General features: G+C 32.5%; 2 protein-coding genes across 3 annotated transcripts in view; both read left to right on the top strand.

Annotated features, from left to right (window-relative positions):
- Positions 1-227: 227 nt before the first annotated feature.
- LOC125062785 lies at positions 228-4,341 on the top strand. The gene is made up of 4 exons (XM_047668942.1): positions 228-339; positions 2,176-2,523; positions 2,855-3,088; positions 3,891-4,341. Exons 1-4 carry the CDS (start codon positions 319-321, stop codon positions 4,200-4,202), a joined length of 915 nt encoding a protein of 304 aa, XP_047524898.1. The 5' UTR covers positions 228-318; the 3' UTR covers positions 4,203-4,341.
- Positions 4,342-13,221: 8,880 nt separating this feature from the next.
- Positions 13,222-21,411, top strand: part of LOC125062386 (alpha-1,3-mannosyl-glycoprotein 4-beta-N-acetylglucosaminyltransferase A) — a 58,078-nt gene continuing 49,888 nt past the window's right edge. The window contains exons 1-2 of one of the 2 annotated variants that reach the window (XM_047668273.1): positions 13,222-13,239; positions 13,318-13,430. In XM_047668273.1, coding sequence (XP_047524229.1) covers positions 13,409-13,430 — 22 coding nt within the window. In that variant the 5' untranslated portion in view covers positions 13,222-13,239; positions 13,318-13,408. Of the gene's footprint in view, positions 13,431-21,411 lie in introns of both variants that reach the window. The other variant, XM_047668277.1, reaches the window with a different exon arrangement.

Below are 21,411 nucleotides of genomic sequence, written 5' to 3'. Positions count from 1 at the left end.
AAATCGATAGTGTATTGTTTAAACCAGTTCTTATTGCAGTGTATGAAATTGTCACCATGGTAACAACTGTGTATTGATTACATTAAGCGGTGAGTTTATTCCGAACATAAATATTTGATTGTTTCCAGTGCATGCGCATGTGCAATTGTAAATACCAATGCATTGCCGGTTTCGAGAACCTTTGAACTCTTGGATTTTCTCAATCGCAGACCATCCCGAGTACAGGTAGTAAAGAGAGGGGCTCGTTGATAAATAGATGCGAACGCGCACCACAAGTAACTGGTAGTTTTGTTTTGACGGCGTCCGCCTCACATCGAAATGAGGTCGCTGGCTATTACGGTGGGTGTTGTGATGTGTTTGTGATCTAGTGCTAAATTTTAGCGATTTATGGACTATTTTATTGTGTTTTTTAATCGAAAGCTTTGCGTATTCCTTTTTTAGTATTTTTTTACATTTCGGTAATTGAGAAGGGTTTACTGTAGGGAGTCGATAGAATTACTTTAGCCCGCTTAGAAATAACATTAAACGTTAACTTGGTCCGTCTTTAGTCAGCATTAAATAATTTGTCCATTCAATTAAGTTAATTTGTAAAATGTGAATATTTTCTAGAAATGTTTTAAACCACCAGAAACCACAATAAAATCGCAAATGTTCGTAGTCCTTTCATAAAAGCCAGTAGTTCTAAATTTAACGGATTTTAAAATTAAATTAATCTAAAAAATTTACTCTCCTCATTATTCCCTAACGTGCCAAAAGAACGCGCAAAAAAACTGCATTGATCGTAGAATGTAATATTGAAGCAACATTCAAAGGCCACATGTTTTTTTGTAGAGATTAAGACTCAATCTATAAGGGCTGCGAGCGCTTTCATCGACTTTTGATTTCCCGGAGGTTTCCTTCAAACCGCATTAAGAGATCAGAAACAATGTTTTAAATTCAAACTATTCAATACTCCGTCAGATGTATCTGTGGGTTTAGACGAGTATTGCCGTGAGTGAAAGAACGCACTTAAAAATGATTTATAAACGTTCATTTAATCTCATAAAGTTATTTCATTTAGCGATATCAGATAGTTATTGAATCTTATAGAAATATAGTGGGCTGTTTATTATAAATACGAGCTTCAGCTAATTGCTTGTTATTTTGCTCAAACAAATTTAAACAAAAGATTATCCGTAATAAAAAGATTAAGATCAAAATAATTAAATATAACTTTTACTCGAAAACTGATTTAAATTATTTAGATAACAATAATATAATGTTAATACAATAACAGTATGTTAATCTTTTAATACGGTATTTAATACCAAATAGTAATATTAACTTTCACATAAAATGAAAGATATTTAAAAAGGGGATCATAGATGCTATTGAAATCTAAAATACTACAGTGCCCCTTAGTTATTTAATTAGGCATATGGTATTAAGTCACGACATTTTATATAAATAATACGGAATAATGATATATATAGAAATTCATTTTATTAATCGACGATTTAGAGGGGTGAGACCCTTGTTAGACTAGACTCTAGTTAGTTCTATCCAGTTTCATACTTTCAAAATGGTTAACCAATATGAACCATTCGTGTTAAATATGGGATAAATACCAAAAAGGTTACAACACTTCTTGTGACAGTCGGACATACAAGGACACACGTTTAAAAATCTAAGCAGGCATCTGGTTACCACGTAACTTCTAAAGCGATTTCGATTTCAAAATTTAGATTTCGTTCGTAATTCGAAGAATACGTCAGCTTTATGACGAACTGACGTAATAGGGTTTCGTTGTTTTGATTTCTCGGGTTTTTTTTTGTAGATTTGGCTTTATGGAGTAAGGGGCTGGTTAACAGTATTATTTCGCTTTCCTTGGACCGCGTGATATAAAGAATTACGTCCCTTATGGCATTATTTGTACCTTGAATTAGAGGATATTTAATGTCATCTATATTATTTCCGTTCTATAAACATAAGATTCTTGATCAAGTAAGTCCATAGATTGTATATGTCACAGAGGCAGTTTAAGCACCTCAGTAACCATTAATGCTGAAACCATTAAGATATATTATTTGGTTGGAGAATGCTAATAGATATGTTCCGCAAAAAGTGATTATGAAAGACTATACATTAATTACAACAAAAAAAAAAAAAAATTACAACATAATCATTTGTTCGCAGTTATGGGTGGCAGTAGCCATCGCAGTTGCCGTTGCGGTGCCCGTCAAGGAAACTGAAGCTGAAGTATCAAGAGAAAAAAGATCACCATTTGGATGGCATTCCGAACCCGAGGGTGTATGGGAGAAGAAACTTATATGGCGCGAAGACTGGAAAAAGACGTGGAAGAAAGAAGCCAAGGTTGAATGGAAGATTGAACATGTGAAGGAGAAAATACCTGCTTGGAAAACGGAAAAGGTCCAACAATGGCGAGAAGAACAAGTGCCCGCTTGGAAAATTCAGAAAAAACCTATCATTAAGGAAATCCAAGTGCCCATTACTAAGGAGATTAAAGTTCCGGATTGGAAAAAGGTTAGTATCATATTTTACGAAGTTGTATTATAGAGTTCTAGTCCAGATTAAAAAATAAGTCACAAACACCTCCTCTACTGTATTAATTAAAAATAACTTAATGCTTCGTACCTACGTAATAATAGTAAATCATAGTATTGGCATAATTGTATTTTAATGAAAAACTTCTAAGGCGAATATTATTTCTCGAAAAATTTTATCATTTTCCAATTTAATTTTTTTATGTGACGGCCAGTATTACGTACGTAATAACGGTAAGGAAACGCTCCAAGCAAGCATTTATTATTAAGTTTTCATCAACATATCCACCAAAATATTCCTTTCTTATCAGGTTTATAAACCAATTTGGCGTGAGATCCAAGTTCCCGTGACTAAAACTATCGAAGTTCCGGAATGGAAGCAGAATTACGTGCCTGAATGGGTCAAAGAGGGCGTGCCCGGAGAGAAATATTTAGGAAAAGATCATCATGGCTGGGAATACACCAGCCACGATCTTTGGAGGAAGAAGTTAGTGTGGCGCCCTGTTTGGAAAAAAGTACATAAAACTGTGCAGAAACAGGAATGGGTAAGCTTTCCTTTTAACTCTTCGTTTACCATAGTCCAAAGAACCCGTCATATTCCTCTGCCCTTCATCTTTGTAGCTTTGGGCAGGGTTAGGAATAGAAACTTGTCAAAAAAAGGGGGGGAGAGACTACACGTATACGTCATTATACGTCAGTAAGCTTATTAATATAAATTTAAATCAATGCTACACTCATAACTCAGTATAGATTACGTTATTATACAATTGAACGAAATAATAATAGGGTCTCCTGGAAGAAATCGCTTGGCTGTTATAATTTTTATTTAATTCATATTTCTCTTTTCAAATAAATAAAACATATTTCTCTTCCGCGAGTTAAAAATAGATTACAGACTAGAATAGTTTTTTTTTTTAAGTGAAACTTTTTTATCGACGTATGGAAGAAATTTTGTAGCAAATCATCACGTTTTTCGGTTACGCACCATGTTGCTTTTTGAAGTCAAACTTCTTTATCGGCGTTGGAAATAAATTACCGTCACATTTTTCGGTTACGCGCCATCTTTTTCTTGACTCTCTTTTGACAACTGCACCAGGGCACTTGTTATTTGTAAATTTGACTATCCCATCAACACAGCAACTTGGAAAAGTCACACATACTTGCTATATTAGGGGAATTTCTATTTTTAATTGTATTTTTTCACGGGAGCCGATGTGTACGGTACCCACCTCGCGTAACCAACCTCGTTTCTCCTATTATATCAATATATTTCTGGGCTCAAGCCTATATTGATAATATAACATGATTAAACTGTTTATGGTGAACTATTTTATGTGGTCTTTATAGGTAAGTGAGAAGAAGCTTGAGTGGAAGGAAGAATGGCAGCAGATATGGCGTAAAGAACACAAAACGGAATGGCTAACACAGAAGAAGGAAGAGTGGGTTGAAGAGAAGGTTCAAGTGTGGAAAACAATAAAGAGAGAAGTTTGGGTTCCAGTAAAGAAGCAGGTGTGGTTGGAAAAGACTAAAGAGGTCAAAGTCCCCGTGACACACTACGTTGACGTTCCCGTATACAAGAAAGTTTTTACTCCCGTGTGGAAAAAAGTGTGGGTCCCACATGAACATCACGATCACCATGAACACCATGGATGGGATTAAAATTAGGTAGGAGCCATATATTGTACATATAGATACCAAACATAGTCATTTGTTAACTAATTGTTACCAATAAATCCAAGGAGCGCATGAGCGGCGTACGCAAAGGCGAATGCACATGATTTCAACATTAAAATAGCCTGTCCCAAAGTGTTGTAATTTACATCGAGAAACGCGAAGTTTAGGAATTGGCGAAATTTTAGCTGCGAATTTTTTTCATTTCTTTTGCGTGCGCCCCTTCGATTTAACCAAAGCGCAAATTGTATAAAAGATATATACAGAAATTGCAAATCAATATTTCCAAAACGGTTTTTGCACATTTTCTGTGTCTGTCCTAAATAATCTCAGATACGGAAGCTAAAGTTTTGGATATTCGATTTTTGTCGATCCGATTATAATATTTTAAACATTTTTTATAGGTATATTTAGTTGTTATTGTACAGTTTGTGCTCTTTTTTTATAACGTAATAGAGATTATAAAAAAATTATTCTTCATGTTTTAGTTTTATAAATTCTAAAGTTTCTATTTTAAATATCAGTTAAATATTTCTATAAATAAAATTAATATCAAATCAAATAAATTCTCGTAATGTTAAAAGTTAAAACATGAAGGACTTTTTACCACCTCTTTGTTAATATCTTTATTAAAGATTTTTTTATCATATTGATAATATGACCAAAAATTATTTCTTTTGATTTTGAAAATATTATACAAATATAATGACCGTGTGTATTTTTATTTTCCTTCTCGTGTTAAGGTTTCTTCATCCACAGCTTCATCTAAAAGATCAGGTTGTATATTATATAGTGAGTATATTATTTAAAAAAATGTGCGTGCGTACAAAGAACACATGTCAGAAGTGAAATTTCTTTTTAAATTAATTATTGAGTAATTAAGCTGCCCAAATACCATAATTAAATTTTGCCATTATTTCCATGGTAATGAATGATACTAAGGCTAATTAAAACCCAGAACTAAAATTAGTTGTTGTTATGTATATAAAAATACCACCATAAATATGGTAACAATTACCAAATAATATAACAAATTCATTATTATCATAATTGCTAAGTTATGTCCACATTTTCTAAAATAGGCAACTGGGTCTTAGCAAAAAAGGTCTTGCTTCTGTGCCCTTATAGAAATACAAAACCAACAAAAAAATGGTAATTTAGTTACTTAATAAAATAATAATGATATTTATATGTATTAAAAACACCATCGGTGTTCAAGTATGAATTAATGCACCACAATATTATACAAGCACATCTTTATCAAAGAAAAAAAAATCGACAAAAACGCTGCACATCTTCGTGACAAATTTTACCCTCATGGGCCTAAAGAAGTTTCACTAAAATCAATAAAAATTATATGCCCAAAGTTATATATGTACATTGTACGTACAAAATATTGCATAACTGAAGGGCAGCCTTATGGCTATTAATCCATCTATTATCGACATTCGAAATAATATGAAACGTAAGTATAAAAATTTGGGAAAGATATAATATAAGAAAGCAAGAGTTAGAGGTAATAATAATGATCAATCAACACTTAAAAATAATATGAATTTACCAAAGAGTCTAGAAAAGCAAATCTATAAAATAACTCATTTTTAATTAGACGTGCTTGTTTAGCTTTATAGAAGAGACGATAGAAGAATCGCTAACTAAGTATGTACTAATCCTTTAAGAAAATGAAGAAAATGTGCGACACACCGACGACGCATAGAGCCACAACACATGCTGCTTTCGTTAAACGGATAGAACCTCTTTAACACGATTGAATCGTTAAGTATGACACAATAATGATCTTATATGCAATGTAAAAGAGACAACGTAATCACGTCGTATATTATTTATACATACATATAAGCCTATATGCCAATATTTGTCCATTTATCTGTCTAGCAAATCGCTGAAGCCCAACATGTGTACGTCGAAATGAGAACTATTACGTCTCTTAGTTGATAACTGTGTGATTACAATAAGAAACGAAAAACCAAAAGTCAAAGCACGATTTTAGGATTGGAACAAGTCATTCAGACGAACTTTAGACTGACTTTTTGAAGAAGTCTATTAAGTAAGACATCAGTGTTGGCCTAGTGGCTTCAGCGTGCGACTCTCATACCTGTGGTCGTAGGTTCGAATCCCAGCTGTGAACAAATGGACTTTCTTTCTATGAGCGCATTTAACTTTTGCTCGAACGGTGAAGGAAAACATCGTGAGGAAACCGACATGTCTTAGACCCAAATAGTCGACGGCGTGTGTCAGGCACTAGAGGCTGAACACCTACTTGCCTATTAGACTTAAAAATGATCATGAAACAGATTCAGAAATCTGAGACTAAGACCTAAAGAGGTTGTAGCGCCACTGAAAGTAGAATGATTAACAATCTAGGCAAGAATTTCATGTACACCCATGGTCAAACATAATACGGACCGCCAAAGTCATAACACGTAATTTGTAACATAAAATTTTAGATTTCATAATATTAATCCAGTAGCGCTATAACCTTTTATGTGTGACCTCAAATTCCTTATAATTTTTCTTTTATAGGTTAATGGGCCACCTGACACTTGTCGATTATTAAGTGTGAGAAAAGCTTCTTACGACGTACGAGCGAATTTGGTGCTTATAAGCCACATTGCTATGCATTCCTTAATACTATGGGAACACCGGTGTCCTCTAGCATAGCGACCCAAACTGCCTTGCGATTCTGTAACTCACTTTTCGAACTCACACAGCGGTTTTCGCATCGGCGGTCGCTCTCAAATCAGTCACTAAAGTTTTTGGGTAAAAATAAAACCCTATTATAACTGAATGTCATATACGTATTAAACCTGCGATGTAGGTATAAAATTTATACGAATAAAAACACTATAATATATAAGCAAGTCTTCTGCGCTTTTCACTGAATGCCGGATACCTCTAGTTATTCAAGAAATATTAATTACACTTCTCGATATCCAGTCGAACAAAAGCTTATTGCATCGACCGAGCAATAAAGGCGAGACACGAGAATTTGTCTACCTTACACTCTATTTTCCGTGAAAATCATAGTTCGAACGAACGACGAGAAATGTTTTCTACAGTGTAATACGAATTAAACTTTCTATTAAAGCGTTCCTGACAGTGGAAAATCTTATAAGGTCAAAAGACAAAGACTTTGTTATTGACGTATACTATATAACATCATATAATATATTAAATTAGAGATGATATGATGATATTTCGGATCTGGATACGAATATGGATATAAATATATAAAATTATTATATATCGGTTTCGGATACGGTTACGGATATGTAATTATTTCGGATTATACGTTAGTTTCGGTTACGGTTATTAGATTGAAGTAAAATATAAATACAAATAGGATGTAATAATTTAGTTTTAATTATAGTTTTTATTTAGTCTAGGTTATCAGTTGGTATTACAAACAGTCCAATAGGTATATAATTAGTATATACCTCCCCAGTTTTATCTAATAAAATAAATTTAAAAGCTGTAAAAAAGCATTTAGCTTTATACATTGCACATCTTAACTTATAACCTATGTATAACATATTAAATGTTTTCTATTTAATAATTTTTGTGAATAATGAAACCATCAACAAAAACTTGTCGAAACATGTCGTTTTATTTAGATTTTAGACTATTATTATTCTTATTTTACTAATTCGAAGCTATCCGTAACTTGTGAAACGGTTACGGATATATTTTTATTTCGGATATCCGATGATATGGAAGTATCTCTATCTCTCCTATTTGGTTTAAGGCGATTTCTAAAACCTTTAACCGGAAATAGTACTTATTCGGGGCGGAATCCTATAGTCTGAAACGATGACTGTAGAAATCGCAGGGCTAGAAAAAGTAGGACAAATGTTTCCGCAATTATAATGCGTTTATCTAGAGCTATAATAACATGTCCACTTTCACTCTGTTAATTGTTCAACAACAATGCGAGCGCACTAAATTCTCTTGTAACTTATATTATGTAGCTCGGAGCCGCACCTCTCACGTTTTAATGTATATTATGGCGCCAAATTAAGCAAAGGAGGTTCTAGCGATATGTCTCGTCATTTATATTTATATTCAAGATTAAGATTGTATTAAAACATAAAAGAAAGATTTTTTGAATCGTTTCATTTATTTATAAGAACTTTATTAATGAATCCATACAAAAGTTAGTTAACATATCTTAATATGAGAATTAGTTGTTAGTATAAGTTGTAAAAAATTGACTTAATTTTTGGCGTTATGAATAAGGGCGTTATTAACGTGGTACTTATTATTGATTGTTTTCCGGTATGCTGTAGGAGGGATTTTATTATTAAATTAAATATATAAAATTAAACTTCACACAATTAATGTTTTGTTATACTCGTACAAATCACAGTCATTCGTCAGTCTTATAATTTTTGGTAATTATTTTTTGCTAAAACAAATATAATTAAGATAATTTCAGCTTAAATTAGATAAGTTGCAGAACAATGGATAGTTTATACAGTAATTTGACGGAATTTTAATATCGCTTTGGTCAAGGTGTAATTCATTTTGCTACGAAAACGAAGGAAGCACTTATAGTCCATTGTTTCAAACTAAGCTATCATACTGCTATTATGATTTGTTCTGAGCCAATGTTAGGGATTTTAATTCACTTGCAACCCGAGTCTACTAATTACCACCACTTGGCGTCTTACGTACCGAACTTTCTAAGAAATCCAAACAAATTGGGATTGACGTGCTTTATCACGAAGATGCCTCAATATAGCAAGATATGAATAAATTTAAGTAAAGAAATTCAACATAATTACTGGTGTTGCCAGAGACGTCAGGCGGAAACAATAGACGCAATAGCGTTAGTCCGAAACCTATCCAAGTGATTACATGTAATTTGTTTTCGTACACACAGAATAAGATAATAAAAATAAAAATAAATAAATAATTAATTTATGTAAACAATCAAAACAAAAGAATAAGTAACGTATGCTCTACTTTACAATAGACATACAAAGAAAAATTGTAAAAATAATATTTTTGGTGATATGTTGGGTACAACAGCAGGACTTCTTACCGTAATAGTTTTAGGTTTTAAACCAGTACGGAGGGAGGACCTTCACCTTATTATTATTTGTAATTTCAGGTATTGTATTGTATAACTAAGCATGTTGTAGTGTTTAATCCAGTATATTCAATAGTATAATAATAGTTATACTCGATATACGAAAAATATGGCACAGAGCGCCCCACGCTTTTTCACAATAATACCAGTATTTTTTGTTCATTACCATTTTCAGCCTAAATTAGGAATTATTTTTCACTTTTTAGTTTTTCACAATAATACCAGTATTTTTTGTTCATTACCATTTTCAGCCTAAATTAGGAATTATTTTTCACTTTTTAGTTTGATGTGCTTTAAAAGCGTGTTTTTTAGTTTTTTTTAACTATTATTTATTTTTTAGTTTATTTTTTTTTATTTTTTTCGGATTATTGCATTATCATCGATCTTTGACAGGTACGCAAAGTTTGAATTAAATCTGTCCGTTAAACGTGGGTCAAAATCGAGTCCGAAGGAGTCGGTTACATACATACATACATACATACAGGTGAAGCTAATATAAAGCGTGTAAAAAGAAATAAAATGGGATCGCACTGAAGTTGACAGATCACGCTTATCGTGTCGTTACAGAGCAAAATGCCTGTCTTTGAAACAATACAGCTGAAGAAACAGTATTACATGTCTTGACCGACTGTCTGAAGTTCTACCTGTCGTAGCCATACATTTTGCCGTACAACACTGAACAAATTATTGAAATGAGAGAAAACTTCAATGAAGTAATGATAAACAGCTTCTAAAAGTTGCTGTAAATGTAATACTAGAAATTGTAAAAAGATTTAAGTAGTACTTAATCATACTAGTTACAAATACGATTTTGCTAATGGTATATTAAATATATATAAAAGACTAAGCTATAATAAATAATAATAAAATAACATATTATATATAGAATCTTCCCCGTAGTTCTGCCAATCTTATAGATTTCCTTCTAAATAATAAATTTAGTTTATTTAATTTGACCTCTTTGTATATTCCCATTACTTCTCATACAGATGTTTAAACTGGATTCTTAATAAAAGTTGTTAATAATATTTAACAAAATATAAAACTTTTAAATAGAAATAGACATTTGTCTTTTGTGTGCATGAAATTCAATTAAAAGTTTCAAAACTACAGTTAATTTGACACAAAATTGTCATAACTATACAAATGAATTGTATGCGAGCTGGTTTAAATAATAAGTCTTGAGCAACTTGAAAAAAACATTTGTTTCTCAAATTATATGGAGGTACTAACAATCAGTTTCCTTTACACGTACAACGTAGTGTAGATACTTGTCAGTGGGCAAAGTAGTTAAATGTGTGTCGTAATTGTCTCTTAATTTCCGACGTCTGTTTAGAAAGATTATTTATTTATTTTCCTTTTTTCCTATTTATACAGTAACTAAATACTAATACTAATAGAAAACTAAACTAAAAACATAATATAAACAAAACAATTAAAAACTTAAAACCTAAACCATTTTATAACTAAATATAAATAATGCAATTCTTGTGAATTCAGCCAGTGTACAACTAAATATATCCGTCTCACAAGCAATAGAGTTTAGGGTGCGCAAAACACGCGTAAATGGTGCTACTCTGAGTAAGTTCGATACATTATTTATTACAAATAGTGTACTTTAATAAATAACATTAGAATGTATTAACGTGCTAATGTTCTTAAGTGTTATATGGATAGATATACAACAATTTATTTTCAGTTTAGTAAAAGTAATTTCACTTCAAACCTAACCTAGGCAAATCCTGTCACAAACATATCAAGTTAGCTTTAGTATTAAAATCCCTACATTGACTTAAATTGTATTATGGCAATACTTTAAATACATATATGATCTCCTAAGATATTAGTTACAATAGTATCAAGGACAATTTTGTTAAAAATAAAATATATGTGATACCGTATTATTTGGGTGAAGATAATATTATGTTAATAATGGATGGATGGATAATGGAGCGTCCATGTTTAAATTGGTTTGTGACGTTTTAATGGTGCAATTTATTGGCTATGTTATGTATGTCATTGTGTATGTCATTGGCCTTAGGATATAAGTTAATTATTTCAATCTGTTCCACGTCCTGGTTGATAGAAAAACTGTGTCCAGTTTGTGTGTCACAGTGTAAGAAACTTATTTTTTATTTCAGATTATGTATAAAATAAATGAATAAAAAAATCTTCAGGAAATAAGGTTAAAATAAATTTAATTTAACATATGCTGTTGCGGATACACACCAACACTCTGTTTTTAACGTACGTATACACAGAAATGAATTATAAATGCCAATTCTGTTCAATAATCAATATCTATTGTGGCTTTACCCGTCAAGTTTCGCCAATGGCAAAATTATACAAACTGTAGCGCTAAACGATGCACTGTTGCTCAAGCAATGTAGACATTGAATACACAAAGAGCCGTCGGAAAGACAATTTTCAATTCACAAAGAGATTAGAGCGTTGTTAGGTAACAATGGTTAGAATTTGTTTGAATATATTTAATGTAGTATAGTAATTGTTGAGCCATTTATTTTTTCATTCCATGTAAAAAGTCTTTAACGAAAAAGTTTATATTATTCGTAGTCATTGATAGTTGACGATGCGCTCTGTGCACCACATATTTCATCGGTTTAGAATTTAATTATTTTCACGCCGTGTTTTCCTTCACCCTATCAGAGGCATTTCGCATTTATAATCTGGGTTCTAAGAGAGCACAGCCCAGGTTGAGAATCGCGTTTCCGCCTAATACTGCGCAGCGAATAATATATTATGTAGTTATAATTATAGTGAGAACATGACGTAATGTATGGAAAGTATGTTACGTGTCCGTAATTGTAGGTTATAAGTTCACGTCTCAAAACAAAGCTTGAACTACTATGTTATGATGAAATATACCATAGTTCCGGCAATCTTTAAGAGCCTTATAGACATCTAGCTTTGGATAAAAAGTCTAATTTAATATTTATAGGTAACGCCCAGTTTCTATATATTCTAAACTCAAACTCAAACTCAAAATATCTTTATTCAAATGGGTAACCAAGTACACTTTTGAATTGTCAAGTTAAATTAATTGTAAATTTACATTTACTACCAGTTCGCAAGTCAAGGGCGTAGAGCGGGTAAGAGGTATTAGTTAGGTATTAGTTATGATTGGTACGAGGTGAGATTTTTCATTAATGAACGTACTAGACAGTTTTTTTCCATTTGTACAATAAAAAGTTAATGAATGTTTTAAAGCAACTTATTGTAAGTAATTGAACAAAATTAGGAATAGGACAATCACATAATATTATACACTAATCTTAATAATTTTACGTTAACATATACAACCAAGTTTAACTGAAACCTTTTTTGGTTGGTCAAAAATAGTATTGCTATGATTTTTCTGTAAGCGCCATCTTTTGACATTGTTACAAAAGAGGTATCCCTTTGTCATGCCTTGCGGACCGCGTCAGTATCACCATTCATAAAATTCACAATACGTCGGTAAAGCAGTACAATACATGAAAAAACTTTTATCAATGCCAGAAAGTAGATGTCTCTATCTGTGATGAAACAGTGAATTTGGTATTTATTAAGAGTAGTGATAATATAATTAATAGAAATTTTGGTAATAATTTAATTTCAAGATAGATCTTTTTTAATGAATAATACAATATTATTACCGATTTTCCCATAGTTAACAATTTACTATTGGAATAATAACAAACATGACGTGCATTAATTACTAATCTATTGATTTCTTGAAATGGAAAAACTGATAACTAATATCAAAGAACTAATAGATTATTATTGCCTACCAAACACGGTAAAGCAGGATTTCTTTATATTCTGCCGCAAACATCGCATGGTGTGCTGTCGCCTGTCGATAAAACAGTTTAGTGTGTACTGTGTACTGTGTTATGTGTACGCTCATTGAAGGTTAGTCAATTTAAGACAGTGCTAATGTGTGTAAATATTCTAGCATAATTGTAAAGAATGCCATAATAATAATTCCAGCACCATTAAAACAGGGATACATATTATAACAAGTGATATAAGTTTGAATTAATGAGAATAAAATTATCACAATGTTTCATCATATTACAATATGAATGTAACTTTTGGCCCAGGTGAGTTTTTGCCTTATTTTTACTTAAGTATAAATGAAAGTGCATAAAATAACTGCATTGAGTTAATGATGTGTGTTAAACAGAGTAAATGAGATAAAGTTTGATAAAAATAGTTGTAGTTTATTACACGAATTTAAGGAAACAAAATCGTACGTATGTTACAGTGGTGTTATGATTAATGAATAGGCCCGGCGCGGCGGCCGGCGCCCGGCATTGATTTTATTTACATCACTACTCTAGAGATAACGTACCGACAGTATTACCAACTTCTTCAAATGAATAATTGCAATATAGTATATATTTTATTATACAATATTACTTATTTACTTTTTGCAATATCGATAGATTTTTATAGGTATTTAATACTGTTATTTTTTGAGAAGTAATGATTATTACTAACTAACCTAAAATTAATTTATGTTTTTGTTTTTAATTAATTTATTTTATTATTAATTATTAACTATTAATTACTTAAGACGTCATGTGGAACATGGTGTAATGGTTGCAGCTCCTTACAAACATTGTATAAAACAAAAAACTTGGCGATTAAAAAGAGCGCCGGAGAGTTTATTGCCAGTTCTTCTCTTCCGTTCTACGCCCCTGATTTGAGAACTGGCAGAAAATGTAAAATTAGAAGCTATTATATATTTTTTTTTTTTGACGTTAATAATTGTACATTCTGTAACCTATATGAATAAATGATGTATTCTATACATATCACAGTCCTAAATTGATGCTAACAATAGAAACTCGTTTGAAGTCGATATTTATCCTAGTATGAAGTCTCGTAATCACATGCCATGAACACATTTTTTAGTTTCATTAATAATTATGTAGGGGTAGTTGGTCAAGAGGAAGCTTCCCCACCTGGCAATAGCGTGTGATTCTGAACCCTGAGGTCGTGCGTTCGTATCACAGCTGTACCATACGATCAAGAGAATATAGGATATATAACACAATATATTATCGAAATCAGAAATTGTTGAAAGGAAATCGCAAACGCCAGTAACGTGGCGAGCTTCTTAATGTTTAACTAAGAAAATCTTCAATTTCAATCATCCCAAAGAGGTAAACTTAGAAAATATTAAGTTTGCGCACATATGTGTTTTAAGTTATAAACTATTCGGACGTCGTATAGCTTCTTTGAGACTGCTATTAATTAATATAATGTATTCTTACATTCCCACTTTGCAAGTTTGCGTTTCCTCAAATAAGATGAATTTCTGTATCCCATGTCGACTTGCCTTTTAAATTAAGTTAGTCCTTAACTTATAAGTTAAGTTTTCGCTCAGTCTTATTATAAAGAACTTGTTCCTAGGTCTTGAAAAGCCATACCTATTTCTTAATAAAACATACTAATACCAAAATGTTATCAGTTTAAATTCATAGTTTCAGGGGTTGTTTATATTTAGGGCAGTACTCAGAGTCAGTTATTACAATAAAGACTATTGTATATAATCAGCAGTGTTGGCCTAGTTGCTTCAGCGTGCGACTCTCATACCTAAGATCGTAGGTTCGATCCCCGGCTGTGCACCAATGGACTTTCTTTCTATGTGCGCATTTAACATTTGCTCAAACGGTGAAGGAAAACATCGTGAGGAAACCAACATGTCTTAGACCTAAAAAGTCGACGGCGTTTGTCAGGCACTGGAGGCTGATTACCTACTAGCCTAATTATCATGAAACAGATTCAGAAATCTGAGGCCAAGACCTAAAGAGGTTGTAGCGCCATTGATTTATTTTTATTTTTTTACTAACTAAATATAAAATACAAAATATTTAAACAATTTAATGAAAACTTCATTTAAGTTTATTTTGTATTGACTATAAGACGTAGGTATGTGTGCTGTGTAAATAGATAGCTTGCTTTTTCTATACAGGACATCCTGTTGTCGTGATTACGCGCGTAAATTGCAAAATCAGCTATTAATCGGGTAAACCATAAAACTTGACCTTTTTTAAATCCAGATTCACATGTCTGTGTACATTTAGTTAAATTTATTAACCGACTTAAAAAAACGAGATATGAATTCGAAGCGTTATTTTTTTGTTCAACCGTACATCATCCGTCCGTTGATCAAGGTCATTCTCAATTCGTCATAGCTTAGTCATTCATAATTCAAATTTATAGCAAATTGGTCCCAATCAAATGGTTTGTTTTATTAACTAAAATGTGTCGTGAAAAATCTATAAAAAATAAATAAAAATTAATCAGTGGCGCTACAAACGCTTTAGGTCTTGGCCTCAGATTTCTAAATCTGATTCATGATCTTTTTTAAATCTAATAGGCAAGTAGGTTTCACGATGTTTTCCTTCACCGTTCGAGCAAATGTTAAATACGCACATAGAAAGAAAGTCCATTGGTACACAGCCGGGGATCGAACCTACGACCTCAGGTACAAGAGTCGCACGCTGAAAGCACTAGGCCAACACTACTCTAACTCTTGAAAAATCTATACCACGCGATTAGTCTCTTATTTAAGTCGATGATTCATTAACGTAGATCGATAAATGAAACGGTTTTAGATTCAGGACGAACAAAGGCATTTGTATTATAAAATAAAAAGCGATATTGAGGATTATTTCGTAAATACAATTAAACATTTGGGTAACGATTTAGAAATACGTCGCCCGAATTTGATGATACTGATTATGTAGGTGTCTCGGGGGACCTTGATTGGAATACCTCCAAGATTTTTGCTGCCGGAGTCTAAGTATAAAATTATTTAAATATTTGTGTAATGTATTGAAATTCGTAAGCAAACCGTACATTTTCTACTTTTCTATTGGTTATTAGATATGTGACATTCTGCATAAAAAAATAAAAATTAATAAAATCTAAATCCAACGTTTGTGAAGAGATATTTTTCGACCTAAATGGCCTGTAGATTTGTTATGTCAATATGTTAGTTGTTTTAAGCTATAATTATTAATACATACTCTGACAAACTGTCGCAAAAGACATTCGTGAAGTCTCTAAAATCGAAATAGCCTAAATAAAATAGGATCTCCATATAAATAATTTATCGTTTAATACATGATTCTCTATACGATTATACATGTTACTGTAAAAGCTCGAACTACGGTTAATCTTAAGATTTAAGTGTAAGTCTTAGGATTTACGGACATGAGTTGGTAAATGTAAGTATTTCTGAAAATACAACGATTTTTCCGAGCTTTTACCATTCCAATTCAGTATATGCTAGGTTTTACCACTGTCAGCTGGTAGATGTTGGTTTTAGGAATAAAACAATGAGTAATTCTTAATTATTTACTTTAATGAACTATTAGACAAAACAGGTACATAGTATTATAAAGGTATCATATGATAGTAATAAGTACAAACTAATACCAACTTATTTAAATTGAATATCTCAATCTCTATCATATCTATCTAACTGAATCAGTAGTTCTCTATTTGGAATTTAACAACGAAATACAAACATAATGCTTACATAAGCTAGTCTAACTTAATAATTATTTTTCTTATTATTTGGTTTAGAAGTAATGCGATGCGCTGAGTACGTTATGACATGTTTTGTTTTTCAACATTTACCGTGCCATTAATGTAAATCCTAGATTTACCAACGGAATGGTGGTAATAGTTCGAATCGCAAACCTTTTGGGACATTTACCATTAGGAATTGGTAGATCTTAGGTTTTACTGGAATATCTTAGGATTTACTGCAGTTCGAGCTTTTACAGTAACATATACAAAGCAAATAAATACATTTAAATTTAATACTTTGCAGTCGGTTTAATAATTATGTGTCCTTTCAACAATTTTAGATACTTATTTTTCCGGGAAATTATGACATTAATCTGTGCAAGTGTTGTGGTTTTGAACAAGGAAAATGCTAAAGCGAAACGTGCCACGTACGGTTCTACAATAAAACAAGTGTAAAAGACATCGTTTGAAGCGTTAAAAACTAATTATTTAACGTCTATAATATTAACTTGTGCAGGTTTTAAAAATCGAGTTCTAACAAACCTAATTTTAATGTTAATTAATCGAAAAAAGCTAACGACAAAAACATAAGGAAAAAATTTCATCCATAAAATAATGATCATTTTGACAATGTTTGTTACTTACCACATTAATTATTCCATATCTATGTATATCTATAGTGAGTAGTGTTGGCCTAGTGGCTCCAACGTTCGACTCTTATCCTTGAGGTCGTAAGTGCGATCCCCGGCTTTGCACCAAAGGACTTTCTATGTGCGCATTTAAAAAACGCTCGAACGGCGAAGGAAAACATCGTAAGAAAACCGGCTTGCCTTAGAGTTTAAACCCAAAAAGTCGACGGCTTGTGTCAAGCACAAGAGGCTGATCACCTACTTGCCTATTAGATCGACAAATGATCATGAAACAGATCTGAGACCTAAAAAGGTTACGCCACCGGTTCATCTATGTATCAGTTTTTATTCATCTATGTTCCTGTATGTATCTATATCTGATATTACTCCTGGAGCTTCTAAAAGTTCTAATTAGACCCAGTCTTTTATAATCCTTACATATATGTAATGTTGGATCCTTACATATATGTAAATGTATATATACAATAAACTCCCTCGGCCGCATCTGTCTAAAACGCGAAAAACCCAACAACTATCGCACGGATTTTTGTAGGGTTTTCACCAATAAATAGTGTGATTCCTGAGGTAGGTATAGATGTATATTTCATAATCTTTTTATGTAAATTGACTGTTATATAACGATAATTGTTGAACACGTCGCAAACCTAGTCAATATAAAACTAGTCTTGTCCTCAACGTTACGTAGAGTAACGTTTATATATAATAAACGAATTCGTATAAAACTTTTTTAATTACTAAAAGTTATAGCACATTCTTTAAGTAATTATTCCATACCGCGGATAATTGTTAAAGTTTTCCCTAATAAGGTTTGATTTCAGATATAATTTCCGTAATTATGAAACAATCATTAATTGTTCCATAACTTGTACTAAAAACTCCAGGTTTACATTCGAAGCGATTTTTGACCACGCATAGTACATTTTAAAATACAGTCCGCCGTAAATCCGTTAACGACATTGTTAAGAACAACATACCGGTTATAATGACCAAATCAAAGATCCCCGCTGAATTCTATGTATGAGGTACCAAATATGAGTAGAGTAGTCCCTTTGATGTCGTTATAACAGATTTTGACTGTATATTAAGAGTCATTTAATATACAGTTGCACTTGAGTAAGTGACAACTTGGTACGAGGGAAAACTCTATTTATGAGAGTAATTACCGGGTCCCGTCATTTTGACCCCCTAAAACCTGGATAAGTGAGAAACATGAAACCAGCCCTGCGATTCTGTAACTCACTTCACGAACTCACACAGCGGTTTTCGCATCGGCGGTCGCTCTCAAATCAGTCGTGAAGCAGTCATTTTATGATTTGGCATTCTGAAAAGGTGGGAGCTTGTACTTTATTGTTTATCAGAATGCCAAATCATAAAATGACTGCTTCACGACTGATTTGAGAGGGACCGCCGATGCGAAAACCGCTGTGTGAGTTCGTGAAGTGAGTTACAGAATCGCAGGGCTGTCTAAGTGATAGTCATTTTTCACGCGTGAATCTCTATAAGTGAGAGTGATACTTGCCTATACGTCTATAAGCGACATTTAAACGCATTTAACTGTTGCTATGTATGAATTATTCTTAAACTAGCGACCCGCCCCGGCTTCGCACGGGTGCAATGCTGATACTAAATACACTACAGAAAAACTGTGCGGCCGGCCGGTACCGCCGCAAACGCTACGTCCCGCAATTTTTAAATCTGTAATATCTTCGAAAATATTCACTTAAATCATACGGTGTAATATAGATCTATATTAAATGAACAATGTATTCAACGTATTTAATTGGTTAAGGATTAATGCTGTATTGGTTAAAATCACTTCGAAAATTAGCCATTATTTGTCGTAAAAAGTAAATGACAAAAAAAAGTTATTGTGGGTTATCCATAAGAGATAGACATATACCATCACGGACTTTTCTGTAGACCTTTTCAAAGTGTACAATACTTAGTACATTATTTTGATAAAACTCGTAGGGTTCAGCCTCCGTTTGCAATGTAAGCGGAAAAAATGTAATTATTTACGACATCACATTAGAAACCTCAAAAATAACAGTACTTCTCCACTATTTAATGGATGTTATTATACATATAAAACTTCCTCTTGAATCACTCTATCTATTAAAAAAAACCGCATCAAAATCCGTTGTGTAGTTTCAAAGATTTAAGCATACAAAGGGAAATAGGGACAGAGAAAGCGACTTTGTTTTATACTATGTAGTGATTTCAAGGATCTTTGATTTAATTCAAACCAAATGAGCGTCTGTTATTGTTTTCTATAGTTTTAAAGTTCACTATGAAGAGACTGACCCATCTGTATCTCTGTAACAGTAATTGTACTAGAAACTCAGGTTAGTGAGAATAATTCTCAATTCCTCTGTAAGAGAAAATGAGATAGCGATCCCTTGATCCTTCAGTATAAGACTCAGTAAATATTATGATTTTAATATGTTTCAAACGTCCTTGTACTTGAGCAGAACTTGTACTGTTATTTTGTTCATTATATCTAGTAGCTACTTTATAAACTGGCTCCCATTGCTAATTGGTTTCCTGGGACCCTGACACCTAGGGTACGAGTTCCAGTCGCAAATTATGTTTGTTATCAGCTTAGGTAGGAAACGTAAAATATTACGTAGCTAAGGAACGCGAAAAATGCATGCACATTATATTCTTTAACTTGCTTTTTACGTTGGTTAAAAATTTGAGCAGTTGGCCTAGTGGCTTAAGCGTGCGAATCTCAACCCTGAGGTCGTGCTTTCGAATTGTAATTTCTATGTGCGCAATTAAAACATGAGGGCAAATCTTGAGGAAACCGGAAATCTCAAAACCATTAATCATGACGACAGAAGGCTGATCACCTACTTATCAACAAAATAAAAATATTCAAAGAAACGGTTGCAATTAGGCCACGTCCCATATGGTTATGATTTTTACCGTTAAACTGTTTACTAACTGACCGGGTAGTACATTTATTAGCTACGGTAATAAATACATTTATTTTTCATATAAATATACTTCATGACCACAATTATAACCGTTTTTAAGGTTTTAACCTGTCAAATTAATATATGTACATTGTCTTACCGCCATTGCATCACCATATTACATACACAGAAGTTAATTAACCTGAAGTTGAAATGTTTTGACTTTTATTCAAGGTTTTTCAAATTAAACACGACTGGAACGACACTCAATTTCGTTTAATCAATTTCATCAATTTAACGAATTAATGATTAATGAAATATAAAAATTAATCCCGATTTCCCTTGGTCACGGCATCAGTGATGCCGCATCACGCATGAACGGCTGGACCGATTTCGCTACTTCTTTTTTTGTTGTGTTTGTCCTTGTCAGAAAATTAAAAAAATTAAGAATACTTAACCACCATACAATGCAAACTTTATTGATGTAACCTTATGGCGTTTGACATAACATTGACAGAATGCGTGCTGTCGTCAAAGTGGATGTAAGAAAAATTAATATCGTTTAAAACAAATGTTTCGATCGGAGTTATTATATTGATAAAATACATATAGAATAAGTAGTAGTATTATATAAATTAAAAAAAAAAACGACTACTGACAGGTATAATGGATCACGTCTCGGAGTGAAATAACCTAGTAGGGAGATGTCATTGCAATAGTGGTAGCCCAAAGTTAGAAATTGGTGCCTCTGGTACTCTGTTAATCCCAATTGCGATATGCCGTCTTCTTTTTCTAAGACAGCTTTTGTTTTGCGCGTTCCCAAGGTTAAAATATCAGCGCTATGGAGAGATCTATACCGAAATTGCATACATACTTCGGAATGCAAGCACTCACTTATCAATTATGACCAACACCTTAAAGATAACAAGCGTAGAAAAGGCATAGTGTGCACTTCAAAACCCTTT

This window comes from Pieris napi, chromosome Z (assembly GCF_905475465.1).
Source record: "Pieris napi chromosome Z, ilPieNapi1.2, whole genome shotgun sequence".
In the NCBI taxonomy this organism is placed as follows: domain Eukaryota; kingdom Metazoa; phylum Arthropoda; class Insecta; order Lepidoptera; family Pieridae; genus Pieris; species Pieris napi.
This window is presented reverse-complemented; position numbering and strand designations above follow the sequence as displayed.

Bases quoted from the DNA above. Each gene is read 5' to 3' on its own strand.
- LOC125062785 (XM_047668942.1), top strand. From the start codon at position 319: ATGAGGTCGCTGGCTATTACG. The intron at 2,524-2,854 runs GTTAGTATCATA...CTTTCTTATCAG, and splicing joins AAGTTCCGGATTGGAAAAAG to GTTTATAAACCAATTTGGCG. The intron at 3,089-3,890 runs GTAAGCTTTCCT...TGGTCTTTATAG, and splicing joins CTGTGCAGAAACAGGAATGG to GTAAGTGAGAAGAAGCTTGA.